This window comes from Rhododendron vialii, chromosome 8a, assembly GCF_030253575.1.
Source record: "Rhododendron vialii isolate Sample 1 chromosome 8a, ASM3025357v1".
Lineage (NCBI taxonomy): Eukaryota > Viridiplantae > Streptophyta > Magnoliopsida > Ericales > Ericaceae > Rhododendron > Rhododendron vialii.
Genome location: NC_080564.1, coordinates 157,478 through 173,013, shown reverse-complemented (window position 1 = coordinate 173,013; position 15,536 = coordinate 157,478). Strand labels below are relative to the sequence as shown.

At 36.8% G+C, this 15,536-nt stretch overlaps 1 protein-coding gene across 1 annotated transcript; it reads left to right on the top strand.

The window, feature by feature from the left end:
• Positions 1–6,215: 6,215 nt before the first annotated feature.
• Positions 6,216–14,758, top strand: LOC131299122 (MACPF domain-containing protein At4g24290-like). The gene is made up of 7 exons (XM_058324699.1): positions 6,216–6,939; positions 7,691–7,929; positions 8,672–8,873; positions 10,422–10,490; positions 10,718–10,904; positions 12,857–13,023; positions 13,840–14,758. Exons 1-7 carry the CDS (start codon positions 6,649–6,651, stop codon positions 14,527–14,529), a joined length of 1,845 nt encoding a protein of 614 aa, XP_058180682.1. The 5' UTR covers positions 6,216–6,648; the 3' UTR covers positions 14,530–14,758.
• The last annotated feature ends 778 nt before the right edge of the window (positions 14,759–15,536 follow it).

Sequence of the window (15,536 nt, the reverse complement as noted above, 5' to 3'; positions counted from 1 at the left end):
CCAATCTCTTCATTCTGTAATATCATTTGTACGGGGCCTTGGCCACTAGAAAAATTTAGCCCAGATGTTAGTGCTAATGGGACATAAAAAAAATTAAAGAAATGTTTCAGGCCCTCTCTATCATTGGCAAATCTATGACAGAGATCACTAGAAACACCATTTAGGGTTTAGCCTGTTCGGACAAAAAATAAAATAAAAATCAATAGTAACGATTATTAGTCTCTAACCATTCTCTTATTATATAATTGAGGAGTTTACCATGCAAAATTCAAATGGAACTTTTAATCTAAGGCATAATCCTCGCTTATGGGGACATTGACCCAAAGCTCAAGTACTACGGGGGATCTTCAGGTTCAAATTCAGTTATAGTTAGAGGTTATCCTAATTAATTGGTCATAAACAGAATTGACACGAAATCACTATTTTTAGAATGGATCTAACAAGGAGTATTAATTTTTATTAATAAAAAAATAAATTTTAGATGAAACTACATGAAAACCTCCTCATTTATACGGTTTGGACACGAACACGCCATAACCTTTAAAAATGTCCAAAAGCACCTCCTTATCTATAACCGTTAACCAATTAGCATCTTTCTTTCAAAAGACCGTTAAGATGAAGGGGTGAGCATAAACAATTTTTTTTATAGATGAGGGGGTTAGCGTGAGCCAGTTTCTAAGGGGGAAAATCATTATTTTCCCTTATTTCGTTAACTGAGTTAGCCAATTTTTTTATTTTATATAGATGAGGGGCTTAAATGGACGGTTTTAAACGTTAGGGGGTCTCTGTGTCCAAAACGTATAGATAAGGGGGTCTCTGTATAATTTCATCCAAAATTTATTCCTTGAATAAGGATTACAACAAGGAAATAGGAAGGGTGACAAAAGTATCATTGTCGAATAAATATATCCTAACTAAGTTGGCACATACCACCAAGTCAATCATGTGCTAACCAAAGATTCCAACAAGGAGTATCATTGGCAATAGTGACTATAGGAATCAAAACATTGGTAATGATGATGCAAGTGGAATTGAACATCTGATTAAGGAGGTTTAAGTTCTGATATTTCTTGTCATAACCAATAAACACTTTGAATTTAACTTGATTGGAAACACTATTAGTCGGGTTTAGGGCAATACACCAACCATGCCAGATTGGGAAAAAAAAATTACCATTACCACCCATCCATTTAATACTCTTATCAATGATATATCTGGTCTTGAATCTTGATAATGCTTCTTTGAAAAGCTTTTCTTTTGGTACGTAAGCCATTTTTTGAGACTATGGTTGCTTGGATACTTCTCTCATTAGTTGAATCCACAAGGGTTCCTCTTGATAATTCTCCAGCTAATCTAATCTCTCTTAGATAATATGGCAAGGTTGTTATCACCACCTTTCCTAATCCCAAGGCCCCCATTCTTTGTATAATTGTATGCTTCTAGACACAGAGTCCCAATTGGAGTAATTAATACTAATGAAGTCTCTTCTTTTTCTCCTATCCCGCAAAAGAAACTTCCTATTTAACTCGTCAATTTGAGAGGTACTAACGGGAGGAGGTAGAGCAGATGTTTGCATCAAGTATTTTAAGCATGGTGGAGGTAACAAAATGAACACCACGAAAGATGAGTTGTCAATCAATTGGGGCTAGCTTAGTTGATCAAGACAAATCTCACTAAGATGTCAGGAGTTCGAATCTCCCCACCTGCTTGTGAGTGTTCTTTTTTTAGAGAGTTTTTCCTTTCTTTCTTTGTTTATACCCTATAATGGGCTTATTTCTTGTATTGGTTGAGTTGTTGGACTTGGTGATCTCGTGAATTCTCATAATTAATGTAGTGTCCCGAGTTTGTGCTTTGTACTTCATATCTGATGTAAAAATGATCTCTTCTATCAAAAGAAAAAAAAAATTCGAATATTTCTATCTGCGTGTAGGTATTCTTCACTTAGGCTTTTCATTTTTTCTTTGTTTCTTCCCTGTGATGGGCTTATTTCTAATTGTTAAGCTTGGTTCTCGTGAAGTCTTATAATTGATGTAGTATTCCGAACTTGTACTTTGTACTTCATACATAATGTAAATGATTTCTTCTATTGATTGGAAAAAAAGAAAAGAAAGAAGCGGTGTCAACTTTCCAGTCATTTATTAGAGTATCCACAATGCTATAATCAAAAGTAAAATATTTTTAAAGTTAACAATGTTGGTGCTAAATATGGCTCATAATGTTATAATCAAACTTAACAACCTCCTTAGAAATAATCAAATTTTGGGCTTTGGATAACTAAAATTAGCAACTTTTTGACAATAACTAAATTTAATAGACCCTACATATTCTCAATCAAATACACCAATCATTATACAAAAATGTTTTATCTCTCTTCCCTTCTCCTCTCTCTTTTTCTTTTCGAACAATATTTTCGAAAATATATATATTTTACTAAAAATTTGTTTTTTTTAGAAAACTGTTTTTTAAATATAATTTTTTTCCAAAAGAAAAGTTTCAAGAACTATTTTCTATTTCTAGTAAATAGTAGTTTTATTAGTTTCAAAGCTATTTTTAGAAAAACTATTTTTTACTATTCACAATTTTTAGTTTTTTGTAGTTTAAAAATATGATGTTATAAGTTTTGGTTATCTAATTTTGATTATGCCATTGTAGACATCTACATTGTTAACCTTAACAATCTTTTAAATGAATAATCAAAAGTTGATGTGGCAACTTTTGATTATCAAATTTTGATTATAGCATTATGGATACCCTTAGCTTTTTATTCAACTTCTCAATCACGTATTGGTGATCTTATTACCATGAATAAATGGGACCCCAAGGTACATGCCAATAGAAACCACAATACTGATGCTTCCTTTAGGAGTGAGAGGTCGCGGGTTCGATTCCTATGGATAGGAGATCAACCCCTTGTGGACCTGTGGTAATATTAACTTCTAACACCTCCACTAACCCTCCGCTGATGTATACAATCTTGACAAGAAATATCTATATATAAGCAAGGGCAAAGTTAGACTAAAGACTTGAGGGGTACAATAAAGAATAATATTTTGATGTATACAATGTTGAAAGAAAAAAAAAAAAGGGAATATAAGCAAGGGGAAAGTTAGACTAATGACTTGAGGGGGGTACAATAGAGAATAATATTTTGACATCTCTGGGCTTTAAGGAATGTTTTTTCAAAAGGTGACGAACAAAATCTCAAGATACTATTGATATTGATGTTATGAAAAAGAGCTGTGCTACGTGCACAGCAGCTTGTACACAGCAACTGTGCACAGATCGCACAAAGATGGTCGGAGCCGCTCATTTTGTTCTAAATATGTCGTTTAAGGTCTCTGTAAAAAATGAGCTTCGTTCGATATCGTTAGAGGCGTTAACAAAACACCCAAAATCACTTCAGAATTTAGGCCTAAATTCTGAAGTGATTTTGGGTGTTTTGCTAAATTCTGAAGTGATTTTGGGTGTTTTGTTAACCCCTCTAACGATATCGAACGAAGCTCATTTTTTTACAGAGACCTTAAACGACATATTTAGAACAAAATGAGTGGCTCCGATCATCTTTGTGCGACCCGAGCCGGAAGAAAATGGGATCTGTGCACAGCTGCTGTGTACAAGCTGCTGTGCACGTAGCTTTTCTGTATGAATAAATCACATTTGGTATATTTTTAAATTATTATGTGCACATATTGAACCACGCATAATTTTGCGTAATAAGTGTAAACTTGGCCCATACTTTACGAGTAAAATTGTAAGTATGTTCTCCAAGTCCTTGAAAAAATTGTAAAAAAATATACCATGCAAGTATTTGTTGGATTGGACTGGAGAGTGGATCCCGCCCGCCCCTTGATACCTCCATCTTGTAGCACTAGAATAAATAACTTGTAAAAAGACAAATTAAAATAAGACGGTTGGAAAATATAAAAACAAAACAATGAAAATCTATATAATAAGCTAGATTAGTTCTTGAATCTTATCCCCTACATAAATCCAAGGGTCTATATTTAATCTTTCATAAATCTCCACCCTCCATTATATAAAATGGCATTTTCATAAATACTTATCATTTTTTGAGCAAAAAATAGATGGCATATGTTCTAAAGCGTCTCTTTCCAATTTCAAATTGATGGAGGCTCTTTGTTCCCTCTACAATCTCTCTCCACCACAGACATCTCGGTAAGCCATCCTACGTCTCTCATCCTCTTCCTTTGATCTAGGTTTTTTTTTTTTGCTCTCCACCCTCTCTGCTCCTGGCTGCCCGACCTCACCGGACCAAACCCAAAGAGGTTAGATGGTTGTTTTCCTCTTCATTTGATCGTGGTTATCTACAATGAACTGATCGAAAGTTTCAAATAGAAATGGAAATGGGAAAAGTGAGGTTTGATAATTTATTTAGACTCTGTTTAGAATGCGTTGCGTTCGAGCATGGATATGTACTAGAAGAACTCTGTCTGAACCTAATTTAAGAAAAAATCTTCTTGTATAAATCAGCTTCGTTGGTTGAAGTGGTCAATAGTTTCGTAATTCATTTTAGTTGTGTTCAAAAAGCATTGTGGGCAAACCCTAGTACTTATTACATTTGAAACCTTAAGTTTTACACGTCTTGCAAATTTAATTCAAATTTACAATTTCTCAAACGTAGTTACGTAGACCCAGTATTATGAACTGCCGACACTTGCAAGTTGCACCCATTGACCAATATTGTTTCTTATGCACGTAGCAATTTGTCTTCTATTTTGCACTTTATCGGGCCTAAAACCAACCTTTGTATCAAAATACAATAAATATTCTAACCATTTAATAGTGGATTTAACTTGCATTGGACCTCAAAATGATAAAATAATCTTTCCCTCCTAATTTTCCCCACCCCAAGTTTATCATTCAAAATGCAAATAACGTTGTTTTCCTTCTTTTAGCTTTTCCTTTTCCATTCCTACAGAAGCTCCACTCTCGTAGGTAAAAACTATTTTATCCTTTCATCGTTTGTTACAGCCACGGGTGAAACCAAAGTCTGTAGTAAAACAATGAGCAAATGGTTTATTCAGTCTTATTGATTGATTATCCACTTTTCACTGATCTAACGACAAATGGAAAGAAAGGATATAAGGTTTTGGACTTTAGTTTAGGTTTCAGAGACGTGGAGAATTAACGATTATTGGTGTCGGTGGAGATTTTGTAGCATGTTTGAGATTTCTTGGGCTTCAACAAGAATGATATGGGTCAAAGTTTAGAGGTAGGTTTTTAATTGATGGGGTAGGGGTCCTCACGTAGGGGTTTGGCTTAGATGAGGTCGTCGGTGCCTTTTAAATGAGCCATAGTGATAGGTTTTGATATCGTAAGGAAAGAGAATATACACAAGCTAAGTAATGTAGACAATGTGCAAAGGATGGTAACGAGGTTGTGGTGCAATTTTGGAAAGGATACGGGTAAGAGGAAGGTGATATGCAACGAGGGTGAGGTGCATAGTGTCATGATTGGGCTTGTTTAGCATAATAGAATGAAGAAGAAGGCAACACATACAAGTGGCAAGAGGTGGTTGGGTGAGTTAGTCTTGTAGTGTTTAGTATGTTAAGAAGTAGAATCTTAAAATTTTGGAGGTTGTATAAACAACAAGTTAGTTAATTGACAAGATTATCCACCTCATGTTACCGGTAGTGAAGTAGATAGCCGTGAATGGTTTCTGCTGCGAAGCTGGTTTAGGAAATGTAGGATTGAAGTGGAAGAAATTAAAACTGAGGGTTGAATATGGGAATCGGGTCAAACTTTGGAGTTCAAAATGTAATTGTGGCAGGGAGAAAGAAAAAGGGCGCTGCTATTCGCAGCCCTCTATTTACTCCCATAGCCCGTTAAAAATTTCCAATTATACTCGACAGTTAGTTACCAAAATTGAGATATATTTTCAGCGTCCAATTACCGAAATATAATATTTTTTTCAACAGATGTTTACCGAAAATGCATGTTCGGCAGTTGTTTACCGAAAGTTGAACATATTTTCGGCATATAATTACCGAAATATAATCTTGTTTTCAACAGCAATTTACCGAAATGTTATTTATGATTTTCAACAATCATTTACCGAAATTTAGTGGGCTACGGGAGTAAATAGAGGGCTGCGAATAGCGGCGTCCAAGAAAAAATCTGGTTTGACGAGTCTGCGTCAAAATAATACAACTACCCCTTCCAAAGAGAGAGGACTTTTTCTGCATTCCCATTCTCTTTTTCTGGCTTCTGTTTTTTTTTTTATCAAATAATTTAATACAGTCAAACACTACAGGTACAGGTATAGTATAGTAGAATCAATTACTGTATAGAAGAAGTAGAGAGTTGGTATGGTATACAATACTCCTACATGGGTGGTGGTTGGTTGGTTTGGTCATTGATTATTCTCACTTTATCGTCAAACATCCCAATTTTTTGAGGGGTTTCTTTGGAGGAGTCTGAGCCTGGCGGCTCTTGCGTACTTCCCTTCCTTTTCCTTGCTTGTTTGATTTTCAAACTTGCTTTTGTGGTAGTGGCGTTGATTGCTTGCTACTCCAAATCCTGCAAATTACATCCGGGCTTCTGTTCTGCTGCAGCGAACAAAAAAAAAAAAACCACTATGTATTTATAGGCAATAGGTAATATTCCCATATACTGCTTTACACTTACATGTTGATGGCGGCAGCAGGAGGTAAGGACAGTGCACGGCAACTGAGGGCGGCGGCGGAGACAGCAATAGAGTCAATTGGGTTGGGGTATGATCTGGCCGTCGATTTGCGGCTCAAGTACTGTAAGAAGCAGCAGCATAATGATCCGAGGTTGATCACCATCGACCAAGATGATAAGGTTCGTGACATCACCATCCCTGGTGGAATTTTGATCCAAAATGTCTCCAAATCCATCAAGTGCGATAAAGGTGAAAGGTTGCGATTCAGCTCCGATGTTCTCTCTTTCCAACAGGTACACACACACGTCTATAATCCTTGAGCACGATTGTTTTTGGTTTGTTTCCTCAAGCTGCAACAGTAGGCCATTGCATACATAGATCGAATTTTGGTTTGACTTGGTCAAACTTTGCTAATTTTGTACTAATTAAGTTTGTGAAAATGAGCAGGCATATCCAGATATGGGAATGGGATATGGAGTAGTACTTTTATGCAAAATAAAACAAATAATACGAGACTGTTGGCTTATCGGTCTAATATTGTGAAATCGATTTTGGGTTGCGTCAATGGTAGAACTTAAAGCTGCTTTACAATTTGCACATGTTTCACTTCTACTCATTTTGAAATTGGGTCACATGGCAGTCATGGCTAGTGTTTGCATTTATTCACTTGTGTTCATGTGTTGTGACTTTTGGCTTTAGTTCTTGGAGTGCATTTTCTTCCTAGCTACTGTAATGATCACAGAACAATTACGACCTATGGCAATGCCAAACATCAAATAGTTTGATATCTTCCTGGGAGCTTAAATGCTGCTTTCGCCTACTAATCCTAACATTCTTTGTCAGAGAAAAGCTATGTACTTTATTTATATTGACATGGAGTACTGATAGTGGCAGAATTGGAGATTTAAAAGCTTTATTAGCGTTCAAAATTGGGTTGCTGACGTGCTGTGCATGACATTCTTGTGAAAACTAGCTTGAATTCTCGTAAATTTAATATGTGTATTTGCACCTTTAACTTGTACATGATTTTTCTTCTCTTTTTAGATGTCAGAGCAGTTTAACCAAGAACTCTCACTTTCTGGTAAAATTCCGACGGGCCATTTTAATGCTGCATTTGAATTTAGTGGTTGTTGGCAGAAGGATGCTGCCAACACTAAAACCCTTGCTTTTGACGGGGTCATCATAACACTCTACAGCATTGTGTTAGAAAAATCCCAAGTGGCACTGCGGGATCATGTTAAACGAGCTGTGCCATCATCATGGGATCCAGCTGCTTTGGCAAGGTGAGTTTATGAAGTACACCTAATCCCTTTGCTGTACTTTACCCAAAGAGAATTCTCTCTGCTTATTATACAGTTTAGCAATATGTTTCTCAAGCATTCGAAAATGAGATGGTACTTTAATTAACTTGATTTTACTAAATGGCTGTATCTATTTTTTTTTGGTAAATTATGATCTCATTAAGCAAAGTAGCAAACAGTCCACAAACAAGAAGGAGCTAGTCCTTATACAATCTCACAAACCAGAACACATCTGGAGCACTATTATAGTAACCCCCACAACCAATCGTTGTAATTTTTAACCATGTTGTCCCATTGAAGTGGAGATTTTGTTTACTACCAAAGACAGAAGGTTTTGCTATGATACAGGTAGCAGACCCTAAAGTTATACGGAAGCATAAAACATATCATGATAAATGCTTGTATTCATTACCGGAAATGATTCTTCTGCTCTTTTCATCAAGATTTTGCAACACCCCATCCCATATCGGAAGTCTACATGGATGGTCTTGGATATTATAACAAACCATGTGGGCTACTAGCCTACTACTAGTACCTTGGGCTTAAGCATTTTGGGCCATGGCTTGTGGATCAAAATCAAGGTACTAGGTTAGTGATCTGCTTGGGGTGTTACAGATTTTGCTACCTTACTCCTGTGTCAATGGAAGCTTAGGAATCAGCTACATCACCTCTTCAATCAAGGTACTAGGTTAGTGATCGGCGTGTGTCTTCTTGTGCATTCCAGGTTTATTGAGAAGTTTGGTACCCATGTTATCGTTGGTGTGAAGATGGGGGGAAAGGACGTTGTGTATGTCAAGCAGCAACACTCATCACCTCTTCAACCGGCTGACGTACAGATAAGATTAAAGGAGGTGGCTGACAAGAGGTTTAACGATGGAACTGGACAATACAGTAACGACCCTCGAAAGTTGTATGAGAAAGAAATGGTTTGCCACTAACTAAGATATTGCACATCCTTTCGCAGTTCCTGATTTTAAAGCTCAAAAGAGGCAAATCTACTGTGTTTTTTTTTTATCGGTGCAAATATACACTGTTCCAGCTCCTTGAATGATGATATTGAAGTGTTTTATGTAGTAGGGTTTGTCTTTTTGCTTGATGCGTATAATGGTATACTAATTACAGGTATGGAGTCTTGTTATGTCTTTGTCGCGTCTAGTGCTCTACTAGTGAAAGGCATGGGGAATAGATCTTTTTGTAGGATGTTTGAAACCTTAGATACAACACGTATTACAGAACGTTAGAATGTATCGGTGTATTATTCCAATAAATTTAGACAATATTTGTGTACCATTCAGAATTCCAGAAGTTATTTTTGGCTGTATAGGTGTACATGATAGACAATAACGGATAGGAACCATAGTTCTAAAGTACAAGGCTGGCTGCACTCTACAAATTCTGCCTTATAATGATACAAGTGAAATCAGGCTTCATATATAAAATTTAGTCATAAATGAGCTCCAGCTGGGCATCATTAGGACGTCTAATCTATGTTCTATCAGAAATTCATCTGTCATTGGGACCAAAAAAATGTCTTCTTTATTTCACTGTTTGGTACAAATATTGTCTTGGTCGAAGAGAGGGCATCAGCATATGATTGTCTTGGTAATTGTTTTGATTATGGTTGTTAGAATCATACGATTCGGTGTAATTTGGTGGTAATTGATACCAGTAGGCTGCTTGAATCAGAAATAGCTGCGAATCGTGAGTGAGTCGGAGAATCGGTCATCCGAATTGGTGAATCGTCCGATTCATTTACAATTTTTGGAATTCCTTTCTTACTCTCTTTTTTGGCATTTTTGTTGTTGGAAAAGGGTTCAAACTAATTTTTTAAGGTCTTTAGTAAATTTCTGGAATTCATTTCCTACTCTCTTTTTTTCGCATTTTGGTTGTTGGAAAAGGGTTCAAACTATTTTTTTAAGGTCTTTAGTATTGTTATATGTCATCTTTTGTCTATATTTCTCCTTATGTAGTATTATAGGTAATAAGAATTGGAGATTTATTATGAGAGTGGATAGAAAATGAGAAAGAGAAATGTAATACAACCACCCTATAGTCCTTCTAAGGGTTTGTTTTGTACTTTAATCTTTTTCACAAAAAGGACGATAAGTAGGGTTCATGAATCCTCATCTCTTGGAAGTTACAATAGAAGCAACTTACCTATTACTCCACATTATTATCAAGTCATCATTTAAAAGAAGCTTTTTATTGATTTGGGTCTAAAACGTTCATTATAGTTTTTATTTTTTTTTACCCTAATCAATAAACATGTGTTTCCATGCATTATAGAAATCATGACCGAATCGGAGCGATTCACGATTCGAAATAGGACCATTTCGGTTCTCGATTTGATTCACGATTTGACAAGAATGGTTTTGATTGCTCTGATGGTTACTCCATGTACTGTTTCTAAAGGGCATATATGTTCCATTGACAACTATTGCAACTTCTTAACTTACGTATGTTCTGTATTCTAGCTTGAGATCAAGGACCAAGGGCTGCCCTTCATGGACTCCAGTACATTGAGTTCTTACTCTCCACAAGAGGTAAGCATTATTGCAGAAAAGATTTTGAGTTGATTCTCTACTATTGTTTGCATAACTTAAAGCCTGATGACTTTTGGTATATTGACCCCATATGCATGTCAGAGCTAAAGAACTTCCATCGTTCTAATCCACCAGTGCGTAATCCATAAATATGTCTGTTCAAGGTTTCAAGTGACCATTGGACTTTATTTTGCTCTCTTGAGCCTTCTGACTTTCTTTGTATGCAGGATATTACATTCTTCTGGAAGAGGAGAGGTGGAAACAATCATAAAAATTTACCACACGACAAGTGGTGTCAGACAGTTCAACTCGAACCTGATGTGATCTCAATGTCTTTCATTCCGATCTCGTCTCTGTTGAGCGGAATTGATGGAAGCGGATTCTTGACCCATGCCATCAATCTCTATCTGCGCTGTAAGCAAGAAAGCCTATTTTATTTATGCTATTAGTATCACTACTGTTATAGCAGTTTGTGTCGGCGGATTTGTCTTGATAAGTGACTGAAGTAGTCTCACATACTGTATTGCAATGCACAGTTTGTTTGTGCTCCCTGAAAAAGTATTTCTACTACCAAGCATTATTTGGGGTGAATTGGCTTATATGTTCTTATTCTTTCTGAATCAATTTAAAGCTTTGGTAAACTTCAGGAAGTTGAGAACTAACTTTCAATGAAAGATGTATATTTCAATTTTCATGGTCTTCAATTTTTTATTGGCTCAACTTGAATTAGTATAGCCTTAACCAGCTATTTGCTACAAAAATTCTATGTCATTTGGTCCCCTGTTGAATCTAGTGTTGTAAATTATAAATAGTCACAGAATAATAACATACACAATATGACTTTTGGATCTTTGAGCATATCATTGTTAATACCCCCCTTAGGTTTTCGTAGGCTTGGAACTTGCTCTCAGGAGGCTAAACTGTGGATCCATAATTAGCTAATGTTTTGTAATAGGCAATAAGGTGGATGTGCATTGAGTTATTACTTAATAGATTTGATCTTGAAGAATACTGAATAGGAATTTGTGTTCCTTGGGTTCCTATCTCCATATTCTCCTCTACGAGTAGTTATTGGAGTTGAATCAATTTGGGTGTTAGATCAACACTCAATCGTACGTTTCTGTTCCATTGACTGCAGTATCTTGATGGGGACAAGATGCCGCTGCTACATATTAGGAGTCTTTTCCGCTCTAGTTTGTTAGGGAGTCGAGAGAAAGCAAGCAATCCTTCCCTTGATCGACCCCTTTGACCTGTTATATATTTGTGGTGTTCAGAATGGTGTATGAGCTCTGTTGATTGAGTAGTATCTCTTTACGTGTTGTTGGCTATTTGGCCTTTCGTTCTATGCTCTTTTGTACATGGGTGGCCTCCCGTTGATGCCTTTCCAATAAATTTACTACTGATAAAAAAATGTTTTTTTTGACATGCACCAGAGCAATGAGACATGAATTTTTTTAGATGATTTTGATATTTAGAAACATACCTGTTAGACGAGCCCATGTAACGTAGCTCAACTTGATGTTATTAGTCGATTTATTAACATTGAGCTGTTATAAAAAAAACCCATGCAAGTAAAACTGTCTGAAAAGTACAATAGGAACATGTAACGACATTACCATCTTAAACCTCCGGGAAAATGATGCAGAAATCAGTGCAAATGGCATAATTGTCTAGCAAAATTTATGTAGCCCTGCAGGAAGAAGATGTGATGGAGAAGAGAAAGGGGAAGAAAGGAGGGAGAAGAAGAAGGTAGTGACAGGACACTGAGAGATTGTTGACTGACACGCTAAAGTGGATATTGCTTATGAAAATTATGGTGTGAGTTCATTGATCTAATGCAATTGAGCCCTAACATGGGCTCATGTGCATCGACTGGTGTAGGCATACATTTGAGCGACCACATTGTCATGTCCATGGATATGGAGAAGACTTGATTTCATTTTCTCAAATACTGCTTTTATTCATTCGATGAATGGTGTTTACAGAATAACATAGCTATTTCATGCATAATGCGAGTCTTATGCATGGTTGTTTACTACGTAGGCATACCTAATACCTGGATGTCCAACTAACTATGCCGTATCTTTCTTCCCCGGTTTGAAATACTTAGGTACATTATTACAGTTCCTCCTCCATAGGAAAGTTATACTATCTTATGATAGGTTCAGTGTTTTGGGCTTGTTATGTTTTTTGTCTGCTTGTTTCAGTGTAAAAGTTTCCTTATCGTCATTAGATAATGATATTTCAGAATACTTATCTGTCAATTATTACCTTTTCAATTTCGGGGTTCTAGTACAAAATACCAATTCGTGTTAACTTTTATGCAATGAATTTTCTAAGTTTGAACCTTTGGTTTCTGAATGCAGATAAACCACCAATTGAAGAACTTCATCAGTTTTTAGAGTTTCAACTTCCAAAGCAATGGGCACCAGTATTTGGTGAGCTTGCTGTTGGTCCAGAGAGGAAGCAGCAAAGTGGTGCATCATTACAGTTTAGCCTTATGGGCCCCAAGCTGTATGTCAACACTAATTTGGTAACGCTCCGAACAGTTCAGAAATACTAATGTCTTTGTTTTCCGAGCCAATTTCTGTTTTTCTTGGAATCATATTACATAGTTTACCACTCCTTTAGTTCAATATCTTCATTAGTCTTTTGTCAGGTTGGTGTTTGTTATTCTTTTAGACATACAGGCCAAGACAAGGACTTAAGGCCAGCTTATATAGCTGAGGTAATAAAAACAAGCTATGCAAGATCCACAATGTTATAGAAATCAACCAAGTAAACATCATATTACTTTTAGTTTGCCCAACTTTTTTTATCTTTATTTTATTTTATTTAACTGCATTAGTATATGCTATGTATAGCTATCAAGCTGAATTTGTATGTAATATACCCAACTACACAAGCAAATGTGTACATAAAAAAGAGCAGGCACCATGGCCATGATTCTCTGGGGCTTAGAATACAAAATTAGGGTGCCAAGCTTGATCACTAATACGAATAAGCAGCCCGGTTCACTTGAGCATGAGCCAGCCTGTCATTTAGAAATAACGTCTCAGTTCACCCTATTTCAGATCCGGGATGTGATGCTTATAAAGGACGAACTAGATATGGATAGTTCCATTAAGATTTCATTGTTAATCAAAAACCCAATTTCCGATTTATTTCATGTTGTGTGCATCTTCGATGCTCTTTTGAATTCCAGGAAGATGCTATTCATTGATAAATTATAGGTTGGTTGGATCCCTTTTCACAAGCAGCGATTTGTGTGCAAATTAAAAATGCTTTTTGTGATGAACTGATTGCTGCACAAATTTGTTGACTACTATGGTGCTGAAATCCACGACAGGTAGATGTGGGAAAGAGGCCAGTTACTGGCCTACGACTCTATTTGGAAGGAAAAAGAAACAACTGCTTGGCAATTCACATGCAGCACCTTTCCTCCATGCCAGAAAGCTTCCAACTTCAGGATGAACCAAATCGGGGCGACTCCCGAAATTCTTCTTACGATCGCAGGTACTATGAAAAGGTCCAGTGGAAGAGCTTCTCTCATGTGTGCACCGCCCCTGTTGAATCTGACGAGGAGCTCTCCATTGTTGCTGGGGCCCAGTTCGAAGTTAGGGACTCTGGCATGAAGAAAGTACTTTTTTTACGCCTCCAATTTTCCAAAGTCATGGGTGCTATAGTGGTGAAGAAACCTGAATGGGATGGTTCCCCAGCCCTGGTTCAAAAATCCGGAATTCTCTCAACATTGATGAGCACTCATTTCTCAACAGCTCAAAAACCACCCCCGCGGCCATCTGATATAAACATAAATTCTGCGTTGTATCCTGGTGGGCCACCTGTTCCAGCACATGCAACAAAACTTCTGAGGTTTATTGACACAACGGAGATGACAAGAGGAGCACAAGACCCACCTGGGTACTGGGTCGTGTCTGGAGCAAGGCTTATGGTCGAGAAAGGTAAGATTTCTATCCGCGTCAAGTATTCTCTCTTGACTGTGATATTACCGGATGAAGAGGTTCAATTGCAGTTCTAGAGTAAGTCTAAATCGGCGTTGTAGGGACTCTGAAAAACAAAACAAAAAAAACGTGAAGAAATAGGGGGTTGGTATTTGTTTCTATGGTGCGTTGGAGAAAATACTTTTACAAATTCTGACTTCAAGAAAATGTTGGATATGATATGATTTTGTTGGGAGGTTCATTGAAGTGTTTGTATAGTAATTTCTCTTGAATGAATTTGGTCTGCTACATGATTAAGAAACTAAATGTGCTTTCTCGGGTCGTGGGTGGTCTATCCGTCTGACATTACTTATTTTACAAGACAACGATATGTGTGTGTAAATGTGTCACTAAAGTTTTTTTTGTTGAAGGTTACTTTAATCCTAATACATAAAAGGAGAGCACCACTCTCTCCCTCTCCCTCTCTGCATATCTGGACACAAGAACACAACGAATTAATGTCGTTTAAAAAATACACGTTTCGGCCATGGCAGAAACAAAAAAACGTTAGAGAAATATTCCTTCGAACTCCTCCATGCTGGTAATTGCTTTCATTACTTTTCTGCATTTTCATGTGTTTAATTTAATTTAATTTTTTTAAAAAGAAACCCATTTTGACACGGTTCATAGTTGTTTTCTCATCTGTTGGGCCTCATAAAGGAATTCACAGCATGCGGTTGGGAGTCAAACCCAGTCAAAGGATTCTTGAGGCCCCTACCAATTTCCAAGTGACAACAACTGGGCCCACCCTACGGGTTGAGATCAATTACCTTTGGGGCTTTTCAAGGAAACATAAACTTACCATAGATATCAAATAAAGACAGCTTACCTCATAGATTACCTTTGGGACTTAAACATATGAAACTCACCTCATGGCTAGGGCTGTCAAATGAACCAAACTACTCGAATTCGAGCTCATGTTCATTCTCTAAAAGATTATTTAAGATTGATTCGTCAAAAGTTTATTTGAAGGTCATTAAGGTTTCAAACTCAGCTCGAATAAGCTACTCATAAAACTTCAAGGTATTCACTATTCAGTATTGAA